The 22,045-nt window shown below is 36.8% G+C and overlaps 1 protein-coding gene across 20 annotated transcripts in view; it reads right to left on the bottom strand.

The window, feature by feature from the left end:
* Nucleotides 1-22,045, bottom strand: part of Rim (Rab3 interacting molecule) — a 206,539-nt gene that overhangs the window by 136,565 nt on the left and 47,929 nt on the right. For 15 of the 20 annotated variants that reach the window (XR_012046903.1, XR_012046907.1, XR_012046911.1 and 12 more), the window contains 8 exons: nt 21,368-21,605; nt 17,494-19,904; nt 16,458-16,634; nt 11,019-11,232; nt 7,160-7,371; nt 6,962-7,101; nt 5,802-6,867; nt 2-4,737 (listed from right to left, as the gene is read on the bottom strand). Coding sequence is in view for 2 of the 20 variants with exons in the window: in XM_072894669.1 (XP_072750770.1) it covers nt 4,735-4,737; nt 6,733-6,867; nt 6,962-7,101; nt 7,160-7,371; nt 11,019-11,232; nt 16,458-16,634; nt 17,494-19,904; nt 21,368-21,605 (3,530 nt within the window). In the remaining 18 variants the exon portion in view is untranslated. Of the gene's footprint in view, nt 1; nt 4,738-5,801; nt 6,868-6,961; nt 7,102-7,159; nt 7,372-11,018; nt 11,233-13,746; nt 13,904-16,457; nt 16,635-17,493; nt 19,905-21,367; nt 21,606-22,045 lie in introns of those variants that run through there. The other 5 variants (XR_012046905.1, XR_012046904.1, XR_012046912.1 and 2 more) reach the window with 4 other exon arrangements.

The raw sequence follows: 22,045 nt of genomic DNA, 5'->3' as shown, positions 1-22,045 counted from the left end.
AATCATTGAATCACTTTATTGTCACACGCCATCTCTGGCATCGGGGGTATCTTTTATCAGATATATGATACTGGATACAGTCACTAACGTTTTATACTTAATCATCTCGCGATCTCCTACCGCGAACTCCGTGAGTGAGGCGACAAACCTTTAGAGCGATCCGCGGTTGGTCGCACACGGTGTGAAGAAAAAAATACATATTATAATTAAAAAAAAAAAAATAAAAATATATAACATTCATCTCGTGCAATGATTATTTTGAATTAATTCGGATTTCTTCGATGTTTTCGAAAGCGAGAGCGGAACAAAGATTCACGGAGTTCTCAGCCGAGATTTCCCGAAATGTCGTCTAAACATACTGCTTAAATTCTTTCGTTCTTTCGTAATTTATGGGTTTTTTTTTCTTTCTTTTGTTCAACGAAAAATGATACATCTTCTCTAACGCCCGCTGTTTCGTTTCTTAAACATGTTCTCTGTCTTTCTTTCTCTCATTCTCTCCACTTTTCGTTCTGCGTTTCTCTCTCGCTCTCTCTTTCTCACCCTCTCTGTCGTATTTTTGAAAGAAATCAATTCAAACATTTATTATGATAAAATTATATAGAAATGTACGAGTCCCGCCGCGCGCGCGCGCGCGCACGGTTGCGTCTTTAGTGATAACATGCAACTCCGGATATATGTATAATAAAAAATCTTTCTCTTTTTTTTTTATTTAATATTAATAGTAAAACTGCTTAGCGCGCGCGCGCATTATCTTACGACCGACTCGTAACTCATTCTAAAAGATATCGGATGACGTTAAAGAAAAGCAATTTTCGTTACTTCAACCGGAAGTCGTGCATTGGAAAAAAGCGCTAGAGAAGAATCTAATTAAAACGCCCGATAATTAATGCGTACACGCGCAACAACGCATTTCTCGATGAACGATCGATCGAAATCGGCCAAAACAATGACACACAATCTAATCACAAGGTTTTCCAAGATTCGTCCAAAATATACGGAAATACGAGTCGTTCGTGAGCTCACGATACAAGATTACAGGGTCACCTAAGCTACGTGATGGACTTCTATGAGAATAATCGATAATTCATTTCACAGCTCGATATCTTGCTGATGTGGTCTCGTTTATGACAATTCCTTCCTTTTCGCTGACTTGTTCGCACACACTTTCATTCTCACTTTTTCTCCAGTCTCTCTCGCACGTCCGACACATACGTATACACACCCTATTTTATTGTAAACCTAAATTGGCTCTCTAAATTTGACAAAAGTGGTACCCCTTGGCTCTCAGGCATTTTCAATCGTCAGTAAGTGTTCTTTCATTATATCTGTTTTTTTTTGCTAGATCTTTATCTCTCACGATTTTTTCTTTTTTTTCATGTTCCAATCTTCGTTAGCTTCTACTATTCATATCGATATTAGTACTCGGGGTTTCACCCCATACTTTTTCATTGAGTTAATTTAATAATATATATAGGTACAAAGTCGGATAATAATTTGTGTTCGCGCGTTTCGTAGTTTAATATTATGTATATATATGTGATTTTCACGATACGCGTGTCCGATCCTAGAATTGAGCATGCCTATATACAGATGGGCATGGCAAGAATAGAAATCGACGTGTATTTCTTCGAGCTGTTTCTCCTGGCAAATCAACATTCTAATCATTATACGACCTTAGGTATACGAATTTATTTAGCATTATTACTCTACAGAAATTTCGCGATATAAAGACCAATATATTATTTTCGTTATTCTTAAATTTTTGTAAACATCTGTAAGATTTTCGTTGATTCGGAGAGAAAATGCATTATCTTATATTCATTATATTCTACTATAATAAACACGTAATTCCAATTTCTCGATTTCGTTTAATCGCTTGTACGAATGTGTAGTCTTTTAGCAAGTTTTTTATATCATACAAATTGTACGATTTTCTTGACTCTAAAAGTAAAATTTGTTTCATCTGTGAAATTTATTGATCGTTTTATTAGTCAGATCGCGCACAAAAAACAGCTTACGAAGAAACGAGAGCGTCGAATTAATTTCGCGAAGAATCTTACAGCCGTCTCTGTATAAACGGCGTATTACAAACTGAAAAGTTACGTTAGTAGTAGTAATAGTAGTCTTGTATATTTTATCAATTAACTATTACAGAATTATATTTGTGTATTACGTCATCATTGTCCCACAATCTTGATAAATCCGTGCATTTGCAAAATATGTACTTAGAAATGAGCTTATATAATAATATTATTTTTTTTTTCACAATACTTTACATATACATCTCTTCGGATTAGAACCCTACTTTTTGTCTTTGTTTTCTCACGAGTAAAAAAGCTTCTTTCTCTTGCCGTACGTTTCTAATTTAAGCATGTTATAGATATGATAAGATACCACCCCTCTCTATACAATTCCCCCGTTCCCTAAAACTCTCGATCGGTCTGCCGATTTACGAGAAAAGTTACATTACCTAGAATTTATATTCGGATTATCGATGACGCACCTACATGACTCGTCTGTAAATCAATGATACTTCGTTATCGCGTTCCTCTCAAACTCTAAGCTAAATCTTACGTTATAGCTCGCTTAACGACGGATGCATGTATTTCGATGGCAATTCGATATAATCTCAGCACGCGTATCAAACATCGCGCTTACATTATCCGGTCTTAATTCAAAAAATTCGCGTTATGGATCGCGTAGAAATAGTCGTATAGTATCGAAGAGCGAAAATGCGAGTGTGAATGAGACAATCGTTTCAAATTGTAAAGCAAGATATTATACTTGGTCAATTATTGTAAGAATTGTGATAAGAGAGATGTTGACATTGCTGTCACTTAATCTTACGACTTTAATCACTCAAGAAACGTGATGCGAATCATTCCGGATAGAAATTCTCTGCGTTTCAACCTATATTTCTAGCGAATTGTTATCGGTAAATCCGAGATTTACAAAAATATACGTAATATAGTCGCTTGAAGCTACTGCATTCCATTTATCAAAGTTTTGTCGGTAATATCCAAGGAGTACCTTCCACGCATACAATTACAATAATTCGTAATTCCAAAGCATGTAAAAAAAAAAAAAAAAACTTATTTTGTAAAAAATTAATAAGATAAAGAAAATTTGCGCAGCAATTTTTCCGATTTAATATTCGTTTAATGTGTCATTTTTTTTGCGAAAGCATACGTAAATTGCGACATAAATATCGACGCAAATCGCAATATATGCTGCTTAAAAAAATATTGAAAACTCACTTTTCTTCGCACAAATATTCCTCTTCGCTTTTTCAAATTTCTTCTCATAATTAAGTTGAAACGTTTGTCTTGTACACGGAATTTACACACGCCAGACCTTAAATACTTGACAGAAAATAATTTTCTCTTTTTCTCTCTATTTCTCTTCCAGGGCACGAATGTAATTATTTACTAATTCACAGCAGACGCTTCACGTGCATGTGCATGCTCGCTGAATATATCTTCGCGAGTTTAACATACGCACGAAGAAAGATCGAACACATAGCACAATAATCAAGATATATAAAATTAATGGCAAGCGTTTACGCATTTCTTACAGAGATTTACAAAGCCTCTTAAATATTTAGTGTGGCGGTCACTGCTTCTTTTTTTTGTACAAAATCAGTACGAAAAAGAATTTTTGCCGCGACGCGCGTCCCGTTTGCACAAGTTTTATGGGCGGTTCGTTTATTTCAAATTTATTTCGAGAACTCTGGTAATTTTTTACGTAAATAAAATTTTTAAATAAGATCTTTTAAAAATGAAGCTAATTTATAATTCGTTCAAATATAACTTCTTTGTATCCCGGCTTCCTCGAAATTGCTAATTTCACATAAGCAGCCAAACGTAGATATCATAGGAATCGATTTATCAGTCTGCTTCATATTTGAAAAATGTGGTACTATATAACGCTTGCTCCACATTTTCTACATTATAATATGGTTATCTCATTTTGGACGAGTTACTAAACGAAGCTTAAAAAGCCGAGTAACTTAATAGCGTGTACGATGACGAACAAATGTTATATATATATATAAAGAAAAAAAACTGTGTAATTAAAATTATATCATCGTACAGTCTACTTATTTCGAATTATACTAACTTGGAAAAGATGAAATCAGATTAAAGTTTATCTAATTAATAGAGAAAAACGCGAAAAAACTATGATAATCGTATATTGTAGAAACCGATAAGTCAACGAGAATATAACGCAAACATCGTCATTATCCATTCAAACATGCGCGCACATATATCGCACACAATTTTTCATATAGTTATTATATTATTTACATTAAATTATATATATGCTCTGACGCGGTGACATTTTTGACTAAAAATTTGACAACGATAAAATGTCTTTTAACCGACCGTTTCGGAGATCGGTATTTATAGTACTTGAACTGTCCTAAAATTATATACAAAGTTTGGAAACGTCTTCCATAAGCATATATGTAATATATTTATATTTATATAGACTTGTTCTTTCTCGCAAAACATTTTAAATTTTTCTCGTGTGTTGATTAAATGAAGTCCATGGACCATTCGTCGCTTCATTTTTCACAGTGCTGATTAATCTCTTTAACCACTTAATCACATACACACATTTAGATTCACTAAAAACGAGCGTCATTGTAATCGTCTGCATTCACATATTATTTATCTAGTACACCACATTTGAGTTCACATCTATCCTGAACTTGCTTGATTTGGTTGGTTTTCACTGTAAATAAAATAAACAAACATATTATTAATTGTAAACGTATATTATTACTAATTTATCACATGAAATATTAAATGATAAAGATTCTGTGTAATATTCATTCAAATATTATCATTGCATATATGTATATATATATTAATTTTACATATTAAATAGTGCTGAAAGAATTGTCTGATGTATCAATTTTTTCGATATCATTCAATATGTAAAATTGATTAACGTTTTAAGAATATCTCGAGAAAATATACAAGAGGATGTATAGGACTCCGAATACGGCACAAACTTACCTTTGCTTATACTTTTCGTATATTTTTATATCGATATATAAATAGATTCAAGCTATAAATATATTAAAAACTGTCACGACTTACTATGTATTTAGAAGGAAAAATTGAAATGTTGTGCAAAGTTTAAAATTAATACGTGATATATACCAAGCAGTATATCAGGAAGTTTATGAAACTAGTTCCTATATGGGGACAAGTGTGGAAAAATACTAAAGTCGCAAGATGCAAGTTCAAAAATTGCGTTCAAGGATTAATGAGAAAAAGCGAACTTTCTCACGTCGAATCAAATTTCGGAGGCATATCTCGTGTACACAAGTTTGGAAAAGTAACAATCGATGCAGATAAAATACGAGGCAACGAAGTACATCGAGCGCGCATGATAACATAATCTTGCGTTGTTTATCGGTTATCTAGACTCTACGTCGACTACTTCGAAGCCGCATAGAATTAATTTTTCTATATAATAGGACAGACATGTTCAAAGAGAAGAGGAGATTTCTGTACAAAACGTAATGGAAATGGAAAGAAGATATTGGCAACAACAAATGTATATCAAGATTTCACATGGGTACTTGAAAAAATTTAATTGGAAAACATTAATTAATAAATTAATACACGGGATTAACGTACAAGCGATATTCGATTATCAACGTATATCGCGAATACAAAAAAAATTGTCATCGCGACAGATTACAATCATATCATCTGTTTCGTATGTACCCACGTTAAATCATTGTCCAACTATCTACGAACGATGCCTTGATTCTCAGTGCGTACCTAAAAACTATCTGGCGCTCCGGGAACACATGGCTGGCTACGTCTACATCTAGTCCTACATACAGACTAGTGGCTCGTCTGATATGCCGTACATGATATGTGATGTACTAGTGGTGTTTCTAGAAAGACGTGTCCTCTCCCGTACGTTTTTTCACACTCTTTTCTCGCATCGCTTTTGCGTTTATCTTTCGATTTCGTTCTTCTCTTTGTTTCTCTTTTTCTCTCCCTCTCCCGCGTAACCTTCTATTATTCGTACAAAGTATTTATTTCTCAATGTATAACTGCATTCCACGTTAAACTGACTTTACCGTATTCAGAGCCAAATGTCACTCGTTAAGTAGTCTTAGGCTTCAACATTTAGTGTAGCTTACAAGGGGAATACGCATAGTTTGTTTAAGATTCTTTTCAAATTTTTGTTGTCAACCATAGTGAAAGAGTGGTAATATTACGATACGATAAGGAATTATCTATGATACTATCCTCGACTCTTTTACACGGTAAATATAACGGTAATCTTAAATATAGTTATTTAATTCCAAATATATTTTACATTTGATGCTACATCATAATATCATCAAACGATGATTTTCTGCATGTCATTTAAGATATTAAAAATGTTTATAACGATTTTCACTTTCAATCTTTCTAATTGTTTATCAGTAAATATGATACTACCTTATATACATCGAGACTCGTGCATTTCGATATCCTATTAATGGTGGAAGCAACTATAGGTGCACCGCGAGATAGGAGCTCGAACTCAATCTAGTGTTTTTGCTCTACTTTGCTCTACTGTAAGAAACTCAAACATCTCCTCATTAAATACATGTGTAAAAGGAAATTATTTTCGGTCATTCTTTTAGATTTTAAAAGAATCGAGAGACGTGACCGAAGATCGACGGGACAAAGCAAGGGATGGAGCTCCACTGACCAGGGCTTGGGTGTCAAACAGCTTGTACCATCCGAACACCATCTGATTGAGGTCCAGCTCATCTAATACGATCTGTGCAATACCCATGAACACTTTTTTTCCTTCTATCCGACCGTAATCGCCCCACACCGTCACCTGAAATCGCAATATATGATACAATTATAATCAAACACACATGTGTCTAAAAATGCACGCATTATAAAAAAGTTAGATAGCTGGAGAGACGTACCTGTAATATGCAGCCCCGACAGTTTTCCTTGAAAGCCAACAATTGTTGATAGAACGGATCTAACGTCTTTCTGGCCATCATGGTTTTCGCTTTCTCTATGCATCTTTTACCGTTCACCAGATAAAGCTTCACGTAAGGAGCTGAAATAAGAATCATCAGTACTTGTTCAGTGGACAATATTTATACAGAACAACTTACCTGGTATTGCTTTGCTGCCTTGCTTCGCTTTAAGATCTTTGGCACGTATGACCTCTACTTCCAGGTAACCCTTTGTGTGGCTCAACGACAGTTGAATTTCACCGAGGCAACGGGCACCGAGCGCCTGCCTCCCGACCACTTGGCCTGGTCCAAGATCTTCGATGAAGTCTCTCAACTGTCCTTCGCCTGCCATTCGCAGACTCGGAGACCAGCTGCGGTTTTCAAAATTATATATTTAGCAAAGATACGCAACTCCTTTATTTCGGAATACTACGAAAAGTATATGAAGTATGATTCGATAGAAAAAAAAATGCTTGAAGTAAAAAAAAAAAAAAAATAAAACATCGAAAAAATATATATAAAAAAAAGACCTGTGCTTACTGTGCGAGCAATGGAAATCGAATCTATACTTTATAAATTATTATTTGTGTCCTTTTTCCATTTTTTTACTCGCACGTAAACTTTAGCGATCTAACATATGTAGATCCAAGAGCCTTAATCTCTAATGAAGAAATAAAACGCGAAAACGCAAGCTGAAAATCAGAATATTATTCTGAAAGAACCGAGATGCAATAAGAGAGAATTGTGAGGGATATAAAAATCATAAACGAAAAGTTTATTATTCCGCAGGAGCGAGGGACAATTCTCGCAAGCCTTCGACGAAAGTTGTAAAAGAGAGAGAACACACCTCATTCAGTTTGAGAAAAGAAGAACTCACGCTGAAAGTGTAGTGTTGGTGTGTGTTGTGTAGTAAATATATATATCATATACACATGGAAAAAGATTATATATATATATATTTATAAAAGTTTAAAAACATACCAGATTATTAATGCATGCATTTTAATCTAAATACAGAGAAAGAGAGAGAAAGAGAGAGAGAGAGAGAGAGAGAGAGAGAGAGAGAGAAAGAGAGAGAAAAAAAGAGAGAGATAGATACGATTTTTTAAAATAATTATAAATAACAGTAATCAGTCTACTTTGATATAAATAATTAATCTTGATGCGAAATATATAAATGTAATAATTTAGGGAATTAATTATTGTTGAAACTATTATTATTCTTAAAATATTTGACAATTTTAATATACGACTGAGTACTGTTTTGTTGCTCCAAACTACATTTATCTACTCAACATGCTCGACTAAAATCTTGAAAAAATGGAAGAATTAATAAAGAAATTTATATTAACTTACACTTACTTGTCATAGGGCTATGCTACGCGTCGTTGAGAAGATTCGCGTTATTAACGCTAATTATAAGCAGAACTTTTCAAAACAACTTCTATTATAAATATAAACATATTCATATATATGTATATATCGAGTGTACATGATCATATATTTGCACAAAAACTGTGCATTAATCTAATTACTAACTATACTTATCGTTAATGTAGAGATTAAATTTTTTGTAGCAAATACCTTTGCATAAAAAATAAACGTAGATCTTTTTCAATTCCAGATTAGTCGGACCTAATTGTCAATCAATGACAAATATATCGCTACTATGATTTCAATACTATATCGTTACTTAATATGACAATATATATTTAAAGTGCCGGGCAAAGTCGTACGAATATGAAAAGGTTGACACACGCGATTGCACAGCCGATCACTTTCTCCGAGATTTCGCGACCATAATTAGGACACAAAGTACCGCTGCCAAGGATAATAAATTATCAGAATTATTTTTCATAAACGTGGTGTGCCGAACCGACAAAACGTTTGCAAAATACGATTAAATTTTATAATTTACAGGTAGACACACGTCTACATTTCATCTGTTTTAATCCTCATCCGTTTTCTCGATCCGGCGTGTATAGTCTAAGAGATACATCGTTGTTAGAAATACCTATTCTACGAATATATCAAAAACACATTTTATGAAAACGATAAGACAGAGAGATCCATAAGACAGGAAGGGGCTGCTTTCCGAGGAACACACGCATGTCGGAGATCTCACAATAGATAGTACCTACTATATAAAATACAATGAATCGTACGGAAGTATATGAAAATCATCAGGGAAAACGGATCCTCCGCGAAGACATTCCTGGGTGACATTCCTAGGTGATATTCACAGTGTCCTGCTTACCATGTGGATAGAGAATACAGACTCCGCGACAATGATATGACACTGACATATATATGTATATATATATATATATTTATAATATATATATAATAGATACAAAAGTGCGTGTGTGTATGTGCAACGGTGCTCCGAAGTAATGCGATACAATCATTTGCCACACAATCAAGCAATTAAAGCCAAGACGACAACAACACCGATAATGGACGATAATATTTTTTTATGGGCGCTTCTGTTTTGTGGAGCACTCAGGAATGAAAGAATTTTCGAAAGAAAGTATTAAAAAAAAGGACGGAAAAAGCGAAATATAAAACTCAGTCAATTCGTCGAAGACTATACTTTAATGCATACTTTTTCCTCGCAATATAAAACCGACATAAAATAACCGTATAATACAAAGACTATTCTACTAACATAAGAAGATACTGCGTCTCGTAAAATTCAACACTGATATAAATTATTACTCGTCACATCATAAACTCAATAAAGTTATAAGAGAGGAGGAGAATAAATAAAATGTGCGAAAAAAAAAACAAAATATTTGCTTTGGAATAAAACATGATTATATATAATGTATCATTTTTAAATATACAAGTCTCTGACTTTTATACACAACTACATATATTGTATTTATGAGAATTGAAAAGTATGATTAAAGAAAATTGTAGAGAGATAATAACTCAATTATAAACTGATAGAAATCAAGGAAATATGAAAAAAAGCATGTGGCCATATAATTACACAATTCAAATCATGGATACATATTAATGACACATCTTCAATCACACATGTTTGAAGATGTAATAATTGATCTGAAGCGTTTACGATTATTTGTGTAGATAGATCTTATACGAGAAGAGTAAGACATGGATCAATAGGATTATTCTTTGTCTATAACTGCAAGATAATCTCATACACACAATAACATTTTTAATAATTTGTAATAATCCTATAATAATTATTATTTCAACATTTATTATATAGAATAATTAATAAGAATCAAAATTAATTTTTTAACAGTTTTTTGCAAATGACAAAAAATAAATTCCCACTGATTGTAGAATGAAAAGACAATAAGCTCACATGTACATTGGCAAACGAGAAGCAATGAGCTGTGAGCTAAGTGTTTTGAAATAATGAAAAAGCTCATTTACTAAATAAAATTCAAAAACAGATATTAACTGACGATAAGCTTGATATCCAACGCTTAATGTCATTACTCATAACTTAAATCTTTTTAAAATTCAACGTACAAAAGATTCACATATATTTAATATACAAAAGTAATTTTTTAAACATTTTAATAAGCTAATATAATATTACTCTAACAGGAGATTAATCCCATAGATTAATTATATGTTTAAAACAAAATTTGTTATACTCTAAAGTAATTTAATTATTCTTTTGATACAGTAGATGTATTGATAAATAAACTTATCCTCTCGGCAACATTTTACACAACACTTACAGCTCATCTCGTTTAGTCAAGATGCACGCGGCCTAGAAGAGATAAAATGTAAATGAAACTGATAAATCTCAGATAGAGAAATCAGGACGAATAGCAGAGATGACAGAAAAGGAGACAGAAAAGCGGGAAGAGATAGATACAGAAAAATAGAGAGAGAGAGAGAGAGAGAGAGAGAGAGAGAGAGAGAAAGAGAGAGAGAGAGAGAAAGAGAGAGATAGTGTGAGTGTATGTATCAGGAATCTCGCGCTTCCGCTTGCAGAATTGATCGCCACAGGTGTGTGGGGTCCACTACTTACGAGCTTCCTTCGGAACTAGAGATCGAGTTGAGACTCCCGGCGGTATCGCTGGCTGCCGATCCCGCCTGTTTGCTGTCAAAGCGTTGATAGGCCGGCATGATCTCCTCGGATCGTTGTATGCTGCTCGGCGTGCTGTTGCGCTTCCGGCTCGCTAAGCCGGCACCGCGTGCCACGGCACCGCCGCCGCCGCCGCCGATGATCATCCCGCCGCACTCTGCGTTGTAAAACCAAACAAGAAATACCGCTAAACTATTGTCTTTCACTAAATACACCGCCGGTATACAGCCGGTATGCAGCAGCTGCCTCGTCCAGGTCAGGTATCCAAGGGGGTTGCCGAATAGGGCATCTTTTAATTAACGTGCGGCGTCTCCGCACGTGCAGCCGACGGAATCACGCAGAATTCACGGACGATTTCAGCATGTAAAATATGTATCTGTTAAGCTACCTCTCTCTTTCTTCGCCTCTCCCTCTCTTTCTTCCTCTTTCTCTTTCTTTCTTTCTTTCTCTCTTTCGCGCAAACTGTTTTCCCTCATGCTCTCTTTTCCTTGCTCTCTCGCTTATTTTCTCGCCCGATCTTTCCCTGCTCCCTTCTTTCAATCAGTTTAATGATTAGTGATAAAATGTAGAGAGGTGTCTTTGAAGAATGACATTATTACAACCAAAAAATAGGGAAGGGGAATGTGAGAGTATATCGGGGTGTCGTGATATTTGGAGCGAAATGCAACGAGATAACATCGCGCGGGCACACATTTGCATTTGACACCAAAACAAAAAATATACTTAATCTTAGAATATCCTATATGTATATAAAAATTTAAATTCTCTGACGTCTGTCACAAATAATAACGATAGCGTTTGCATGAATCGTAACAGAACTTTCTCTAGTATTAATATAATAAGACATTAAATAAAATGACTCTCCATGAAAGAGAGAAATGTTATTATCGATGATCAAAGAATTTGTTTAAATAATTCTTGTAATAGACACAAACGCAAAAACTAGACACCTTCGCGTGACATATTTATTATTATCTTATTAATTCACGCAGGCTCTATCGAAATAAAAATTAATCGTAACTACGTCAGAAAATTACTAGTATTTTTTTATATATACGAAAATATTGCATATAAAATTTAATCAGTGGCAACTCTAGAAAAATTGCTTAATATGTATATACATCTATCACTAAATAAATTTAATATATTCTCCGGACCCCTTAAGTACACAGATTAATTATATACACAGATATATACAAATTTCATACAATTTGAGTGCTTTCGAATTATTACACAAAGAAGTTTAAAAAAAAGGAAAAACATAAAAAAAGAGTAAAATATAAAGCTCTATAATTATCAAATCGGTGTACGTAAGGATTGTCTGGTAAATATCTGATTATACATTCAACGTATTCGTAATCAATAATCTTAAGAATATGAAAAAACGTAAATATACGCTTGTAAAAGCACTGCAACGATTCAGGACATTGAAAAATTCAAAAGCCGTGTGAATAGCGCACTCTCACCTGAAGCACGTATCAACACAGCGGCTTCTAAGAAATAATAAAAAAAATAATCAGTATCAAAGAGTGGTGGCCAACTTACCTCGATGCTATCGAGAAATTCAAATTGACCACGCGACGATCTAGATTGGAAAAGCTGTATGGAACGGAACGATTATAACGTGACACACGGTGCCGACACTATTCTAGAGTCACGAAAAGACGCCAGAGCACAACTATACTTGTGCAACTAGAATGTGAGTTTCCTGATCTGCATGATACGCTTTGTACGTAGGCACATAAAGTAATAAACCAACTGGAGATGCGGACTGCATTTCCAGAGACAGAAAGAGAGAGAGAGATAATAAAAAAAAAAAAAAAAAAAAAAAAAAGAAAAAAAGCAGACAACTTGATGTTACAGCCCAGGAAACTCGTGCGAACGTTCCTCTAGAAATAACGTATCAATACTACGTAGAAATAGCCTCTACGATCTAGAATAAACGAGAAGGAAAGAATCACCTCGTGACTATTTGGTAGAAACGTGCAGATTCGCAAAATACTTTCTTCGATTGGTTTCTAGAAAAAAAAAAAAAAAAAAAATTAAAAAAGTAATATTTGTCGACAAGGATCTTTCATAGATCCGTCGTCCACTGGTAGCAAAGTCTTAGAGAGCTTTAGTCACAAGAGAGTATTTTCCGACAACAATCACGAGAGAGACTCACAATCGACCCCGACTAAAGCACGGCCTCTAAAAGAGTGATGTGTGGTGTGTTTTCATTGTCGCTGTCAACATTCGGTGTCGTCAGATTGCACGATAGCTCTTGTTCTTTCTATCGCAAGTCCTCCCATCTGCAACGTGTACTCACATATTTCGTCGAAGGCTTGATCCAATTTACGATTAATGAAATCAAAGTATCTGATTAAAAAAGGCCTCTAACAATATCTCGCTCTTGCCCACGCATGATAATCTCTATGAATGATATCATATATATTATTCATATTGAAGAATTATTAAATATAGATGACGAAACAACGTCATCTCATGTGTGAATCTTTGCACAAGAATTCATCGTCATTGGAACATAAAGCTTGAAACACGCGTCTTCTGCAATAAAATCTCCGCTCGCTCGCTCCCGCAACAACGCAAAAATTTTATGAGGAAAATAAAGCGAAAGATGTGAAAAGAGAGATGTGATTCTACACTGTGTGAGAGAGAGCTAATGTCGGACCTGTCCCCGTCGCCGCTCCCCTCGCCGTCACTGCTCGCGGAACTCGGTTGCCGTCCACTTCTACCACCGACCGTATCCTCCGGCAGGACCTCCTCGCTCCTGTGAACTGTAAAGGACGACTTCCCCTTCTTCCCGAAACCCAGCCGCCGTTTCCGTCCTTCCTCGCCCACGCATGTACCACCAACAGACGCACGTGGTATGTTATGGATTTTGCGTGACGTGATATAGTTTTTGTTGTTGTTGTTGTTGTTATTCGTTGTAGTTGCAAGTGGCGGTTGCAAGAGCAACAGTTGTCATGAGCGTGATGTCAGTTTATCGGAACGATTTTTACATGCGTATATATTGTTTTTTTTTTTTTTCGTAAATGTGATAGAGTATCGTGTTATTTTTTATTTTTTTTTGTTGCGTAATAGTGACGATCGGTCCAGCAAATCGATCGATGATCCGTATGGAATGTTCCGTGAACACACGCACGGGCGACGATCGGGCCGCCGCGATGAGAAATCGTGCAGGTGGGTGCAGATCGATGACGTGAATGGTCCCCCAGCGTCGAGAGGTGGTTGGTTGGTAGAAGTAAAGTGTGAGTGTGTTTCATGTCGAAGAGAGGCGGATAAAGATGAGGAGGAATGGCGGAGAAAACAAGAATACAATTAGAATGTACATACTGCCCCGCATACTGGGTTTTTTGCTTGTGTTACGGTATGCTCTTGTTATCGTTCAAATGTTACCTGTCGATGATGTTTGAATTGAATGGTAATATGGCCGAAAAACCGATAAAAATCTCAAGAAAAAGAATAATCATTATTTAGTTTCTTTTATACTCAACGCGACTTTGTTCTCAGAAATGCTCTATCACGTTATTTCAAGAGAGCTATTAAAACATAATTTATCATGTTACACCTACGATACGTGATGTACTAAGAAAGCTTCATTCTGTTCAAAATGATATATATATATATATATATATATATATATTAAACTTTTCAAAAAATATGTTTTAAAAATTAAAATTAATACAATTTTTATAATCTAATATTAAATTCATCATACCACAGAACAGTTGCAATTAATTATCTACTTTATTTTAATCTAATGAATTTTGATATCAAATTCATATCAGTAAGTTTAAAATTAGTAATCTGAAAAATTTTTATTTTGCAAAAAAAAACCATTTTTGCTTTTAGAATTTTTATTAAATATTTATTAAATATATTCTATTACATTAATTCTTGTTATATTAATTTTAAATTTTAAATCTCTTATTTGGCGTTTTAAATTTGTATTCAATAATCTGAGAGACTAAATTTGAATTAATAATTAAGAAATGTTTGACAATCTAAATCAGTGTTCATAGCATCGAGAAACTTATTGGAATTAATTACTCTTTTTCTTAGATTAAAAAAAAAATTATTTTATTAAATTGTATTGAATTAATGAATGCCCGATCATAACAATCAAGACTCGTGAAATGGGAAGAATAAGATATAACAGATCAGCAAGAGAGAAATTAACAAATATGCAGAATACTTCTTGCATTTCTAATTTCTTAATTATTCTATGTATAGATGTGAATATTTTATATCTGTTTGAAAGATTATAACCAATTACTACCAATTGTATAATCAATTAAAATCTCTCGAGAGTTCAATCAATATGCGCAAGCATTTTCAATATTTGCATTGATTCTTTAATTATACATATTTTGGCAAGATGTAATATTTCTACCTGTAATTACTTATTTCTCTTACTCTTATTCTTCATTCGTGTTTTGGCCATAAAAATATATAATCGAAAAAAATTCTATCGCCCGCGCGCGCGTATATGTTCAAGTTACATTAAATCTATTTTCGTTGCCGATACGTTTATACGTCCTATATAGATAGAGTGTGATACTAATACATATCTATTGTCAAAAAATGAGCATTTTTTCCTGTAAAAAATTCTAAAAATGCATCTTTTTCGAGATATTTTATTTTTCGATATTATTCTTCATATGAATATTTTATAATAGCTGAAGACGAAATAATGAAAACGAAACTAAAAATTATAAGTCATGTTATTAGCGAATTTGTTTTATATCAACTCTAGTAAAATTTCTTTTTCAGTTTTTCATTATAAAAATATTAGACCTTTAATTATAACAGAATTATTCAAATTTTTCCATGATAAATAAAAAATAGCAAATGTGCTGTATTGTCACATTAAAAAATAAAAAATTTCTAAAACGATGCATATCTGGAAATTTGGCTAAAGGAAAAAGATGCTTATTTTGTGACAAGAAATACTGATCTCTATCTATACGAGAGACACTGTATAAAAAAATACCGATATATCAATGATTTATTTACATCATCCTCATTTATGCACGTAGCGAGAGCACACCGTTATAATCTACACACTAACGATACCTAGACTACGCTATCCTAATATATACGAAATATCGATGTTCTGAAGAAAATGAAGATTTCCTTTTTCACTAAAGAGAGAATATATATATATATAAATGTTAGGAAAATAGAAAACTGTCTAATGTCGCGTGAGATAGTATCCATACATTGATCAAATCTCTTCTAATATCGCGCACCGAGAGAGGGAAACGTTATTATGTTCGCGTCAACAATCGATCTTTACGAAAGAATGGACTACGTATAACACGTAGAGAGTCTAAACGCAAACTTAATTAGAAAGTGGCCAGTGTGACAATGTGTTACCTGTCGCGGATAATTGGCTGGTGCTGTTGCTCTTTTTCCCGAGACCCGTTTGATACTGCACCGCACTTCCGCTGCTACTGCCGCTTCCGCTTTTACTTCCTGGCGAGCTTTTACGGCCTCGCTTCGAAGCATCTTCGACATTCAATGCGATCGCCGTGTCGCTAAAACTACCCGTGTCTGCGAAACAACGATAAACATGTTTGTGTGGATACAGAATCAGATTAGCACAGCCCGTGTTTGAAGTATATAATGCTTATTTTAGATTTTCTGCAAGTTTTTTTTTTTTTTTTTTTTTTTTTTTGCATCATGTCAGAGCTTTGAGGATAAAAGAAAGTATAAAGTTTTTGAATAATACAAATATAATTAATTTCGATCAATTATGTTATAAATTTTATCAGAAAATATGAAATATCTAAATGTTAAAAGCAATGCGTGTTTAATCTTTACTATTGTTGAACGACAGACGGAAGATGTTCGTGACTGCGAACTCAAAGAAAACTTTCTTAAAACGTTTGCATGGTGTGTCCGCAATTCTTAATTCTACCGACTAAATCCGAATGTAACGGGTTCGTGACTGCAAATCTCGAAAATTTATGTTACTACCCAAAGCTCTTACTTTTTCGGCTATACATCACTGCATCATGACGGTAAAATCAATCGCATTCTTACAAAGAATTAGTACACATCAGTGAAAGACCGAAGCTAGACAACAGAACTTTCGTTAAAAAAGAGATAAAATATATAAAAGCGAAAGGTAAAAATAAATATATAATAATATAAAAAACAAGATTTTAACACTCGAGAATCGATTTAATTTTAATGAGTTCAATTTTCGATATTATCATAGATGTAGAAATTCTACGGATACAATGTTGATTTGTACTAACGAAAATAATTAAGATGCAGTTTTTAAATATTTATTGTAAAACAACGAAACTAAAAATGCAATTTATTAAAATACCTTAATCGATCTTTTCGATCCGTGTAAAAAACTTAAACTTCTTTTAATCGATCGAACTTGGCCTTTTTTTCTTACCTTTCTCATCTTGGGGCACATCGGCATTACTGAGACTCCTAGTGAACTGGCTTCTCTTGTCGTGTCCGTCATGCCCGTTGTCGGTGACCTGGTGTCTGGACGTCTTCTCGTACGAGCTCGACTGGCCACTGTACTCGCTGCTTTCGGGCATGGACGAGGAACGACGAGTCCGTGCGTCGTCATCGTCGCGACGATCGGCGGCGGTGTCGACATCGACGTCGTAGACGGATTTTTTTCGGAAGGATCGTCGCCGGGCGGAGGACGGTGGCCGCGGAGGCAGGTACGCCACATTGGCGTGCGGCGACATTTTCGTGTTTTGTGGGTGTTGATGATGATGATGATCGTCGACCCGTGGGTGGTAGTTTTTAGCAGTGTCGGAGGTAGCGGTTTGGGAATCAAAGAGACTCGAATTAGCGTTACCAGGGCGGGGTGCTCGGTTACGGGGCCTACGCGGATCGCACGGGCCAAATCCGCAGTTCTCGCTGCACTGGCTCTCGCTCTCCATCGAGTACTCGTAGTACTCGAGGGTGTCGCTGATCGCCACGTTCCTCTTACTACTTCCCTGAGGTTGTTGATGCTGGTGTTGCGGCTGCTGACTCGAACGCCTTTGCTGCTGTTGCTGCTGATGACGCTGCGCGAACTGCTGCTGCTGCTGCTGTTGCTGCTGCCGCTGCCTCTTGTCGAGTAGTTCGAGATCCCTAGCCTCTGGACAGCTGCTGTTTCGCCTACGATATCTATGCTTCGACTCGAACGATGACCGCCGAGTGTCGTCGACCTTTCGCGACAGCGATCCCGACCTACCTAACTCCGAGGAGGACAGCTCACGACACTCGGGGCAACTACTCTTACGCCTAACGCGCGATGATGCATATCGGGCCTCGCGACCCGAGGAACGCTGCGACCCTGACCTAACTAGTTCGCGACTGACTTCCGCATAATTGCGATTATCCTGATAACGATTCTCGTAATCGTGTCTTGCGTCTAATAAGTAGCTATCACGATCTTGTTCCGCGTCGAGGAAGCCCGATCGCTTGTTCGCTCTAGTCTCCGCTACGAAGCCCGAGGAAGTGATCCGACGGAAATGATCGGCACCGACGACCGTCTCCATGGAGCCGAACTCCTCGTCGGAGTCCAGCACGAAACTCGACGTCCTCTCGTCATCTCTTCGCGTGCCGTATATTCGCAGATCTCTGCTCTCTGGACAACTGATGTTTCGCCTGCGGCGGTACATGCGTCTGGTGCGATCCGCAATCGAGCTTAGGTCCTCGTCCGAGTGTAGAGTCGGCGTGGACTCGGTTCGTTGAATCATCAGCCTCCTATTGTCTGCCGATGCTCGCAATTGAACGTCTCTGGCACGTGGACTTTCGTAGTCGCCCTCTCTACTGCCTCTTCTGCTTCTTCGTCTTCGTCTTCGCGGTACGGTAGATGAGGAAGACTCGTATTCGTCGAGAGGACGATAACTGACGTAATCGCTCGTCGATGTAAGCTTTCCGCCGGCATCGTCGGACTGTGCGTAATGTTTTCGCTGAAAGTACTCACCGTCGTATATCGATCCGTCGATTCTTAAATCTCGGATACTTCTATTTAGATAGTCGAATCGCTTCTGTTCATAATCATCGATTTTCTCTCGCTCTATGAATCCTTCGTCGTAATCGGCGTCCCAGTTTTCGTAGTCTTCGTATTTATCCCTTTGATAGGAACTGCCAGTTTCTCCGTGAGATCGCAAGATACCTTTGGTGTCTTGCGACATCCACTCCTCGTCTACGTTAGAAGAGTCCTTGATCTTCGTAGCGGATCTCGCGAGAATATTGCGATCATAATTTTTACCAGATGACAGATCTTCCATGTTACAATAGATATGATCGCCGATCGTGTTACAAAAATCACTTTCTGCATTCTTGATTTTTTTCTCGGAGGATATATCCCTGATGTACGAAGATTCGTGATTCAAATAACTTTCATCCACATATTTTCTCTTGCTGGTGTCGTCCTTGTCCAAGACATTCCTCAAATTGGATCGTTCGGTGTCCGCTAAATGCGTACTGTACGTGGATTGATAATCATCGATGCCTCGCTTGTCGAAACTTGGAACGTAAATTTCCGTCTCGCCGCAGCTGAGCTCCGAATCATATCCGTAAAATGGATTAGGATCTTGGAGAAGAAAATCGTAATTCGTTTCCTTGCTCGCGAGATCTGTAGGCACTTTGTCGTCACCGTTAGAATCGTAGTAGGACTTGCTCTGATCGCCCAGCGCCGGTATCTTGTCGCCATAGCCGGCGTCGCTGAGAGAGAGATTCCGTTTGAGCTTTCTCCGGGCGGTCCTGAGACTGTCGTCGCTGAATATGTTGCTCGAAATGCTCTCATACTCGAAACTCTTGGCCCGGCGCGATAGCAGACCGACGGATCCTGGCCTAGTACCGAAACGATCATCACCGTATGTATCGTGCATCACGTAATCGAAACTCCTAGACTTAGCGGTTAAGAGAGACCTACGCGGATGCAGACTAACGTCTACGTTCCTAATATCGAGACGAAGATCGGGGAAATCATCGATCGGACCCCTCGAGACAATCGTCGTCGTCGTCGTCGTCGCGCACTCGTCGCACGACTCTTTACGCGATGACAACGCGCCGTTCGCGTGACACGATGCCGAATATTTGGAGCGAAACTTCTCCACAAAACGATCGTTAAAGTCGACTCGAAGGCAGTCCTCGACGTATATCTCCGGTATACGATTCTTAGAGGCTACGAGTCTCTCTGGCCTGAGTATGTACCCCTCGGAAACGCTGTACTCGCTGGTCTCGGGGCTGTAATATCTCAGCATGTTCTCGTCGACGGTCTGCGATCTCGTGAAAGGCGTACGCATCTTTTTGTACAACGAGCGCACCACTGCGGACTTGCTCCGTACGAGGGGACGCGGAAGGAGGGGACATTTGCCGGGGTTGTTTTTGGGCTGTTTGGCGGGATTGCTGTTGCTCGGACAATGGCATTCGCTGCAGGGTACCCTAAGTCTGTGCCTGCGCCTATTGCGCCTAGGGGCCGGGGGCATGGGGGATATGACACCGGGTATTAATACGTTTTTAACTGTCGGTCTGCAAACAATGTTTTTCATATAGAGAGATTTAGCGCTCTTGCGGAAACACACAAACCAAAGGGTGAGCCCATTCCGTTTTTTTTTTTTTTTTTTTTTTTTTCTTTACTTTTTTCTTTCTTTAATGTCTATCGCGCGTTCGCGATCGATCGAACTCGTATATCTCGTATCATGAAATCTCAGAACTCGACTCTGCCGAGAGCAACGGGTCGGCATTTCAGAAGAGACACGCGGCGATCGGTGTACTTTATCTTGTTTTCTATCACGTGTAAGACGAGGCACAACTAAGGCCCTAACCGTTCGACCAACGCCACGCACTTATGAGATCCCTGCTTTCTTAGAATGGGACACATTTATTAAATGGACATTGACAAAGAGTGCATAGGAAGTGCAATCTATAATCGCTTCGTAGAGAAGGCGGGGAAGAACATTGGAATATTGACGCGCAAGCAGGAAGTGAAAAGTGCAGCTACAGGATATCCATTTAGTCGACAATGTCCATTTAATCCAGGGATTATCCTTGATTTGAGAGATCGAGCTGGTGAGTGTGCTATTCCGCGACGATCGATCGTTATCTCGTGGAGATACAAAAGTTGAGATCTACGATATCGATACAACATGATGTTGTAACGATGATGTGTTTGACGATAAATACACACTCCATGTTCGATCCCTCCCTAACGGGATACTCTCTTGACTATGGAATCTGCGTTGCTTTGCACATTGACGTTGCAACGCGAGGTCGTCCGTACGATAGCGTAATGATTATGAAACTATACTCACATTAGTGCTCTCGATCCACGTGGTCGTTCCGATTGTGTACTAAAGGCACTGCTCGTTACCGAGGCTATGCTCTCCATATCAGAATCACCAAAATCACCGAGCACATCTTTGTCGGGACTCAAATGTCCCTTCCTCGGTCTGTGCATCCTGTAAGCGTGACTGTGTGACAACGTTAATGGATCGTGTCCGATTGAGGGAAGATCTGAGTCCGAAAGGCCACTATAATGCCTTTCCCAGCCTAGAAATATATTATTAATCAATATTATTTAAAATACAGCAATTAAAAAAAAATCTTTTTTTATAAAAAGAATAAATTACAGTTACATATAGAATGTATTATACAAAATTAAACGACAAAACTTTGCTATATCCTTCATAAATAAAAACAAGAAAAAAGTGTTACATAAACATTTGTTCGAAAATGTTTTATTATCACGTTTACACAAGAATACGTTCGCTCGCTTAATTTTTCATTTCAAAATGCTTTTGTTTCTATTATAAATTTGACATCATTGAGAGATTGAATTTAATACCCTACACATTTTATGTCTATGTTGCTCTAACTCAGTAAATGCTAAACTAACTTTTTCGATTCATTTTTGTCACAAATTGACTTTCTTATATGATACACTTTTTCACAGTTTCCTGCAAGTAAAAATTTTTATTTAATCTGACTTT

Source organism: Anoplolepis gracilipes, chromosome 6, assembly GCF_047496725.1.
Source record: "Anoplolepis gracilipes chromosome 6, ASM4749672v1, whole genome shotgun sequence".
NCBI lineage: Eukaryota > Metazoa > Arthropoda > Insecta > Hymenoptera > Formicidae > Anoplolepis > Anoplolepis gracilipes.
This window is presented reverse-complemented; position numbering and strand designations above follow the sequence as displayed.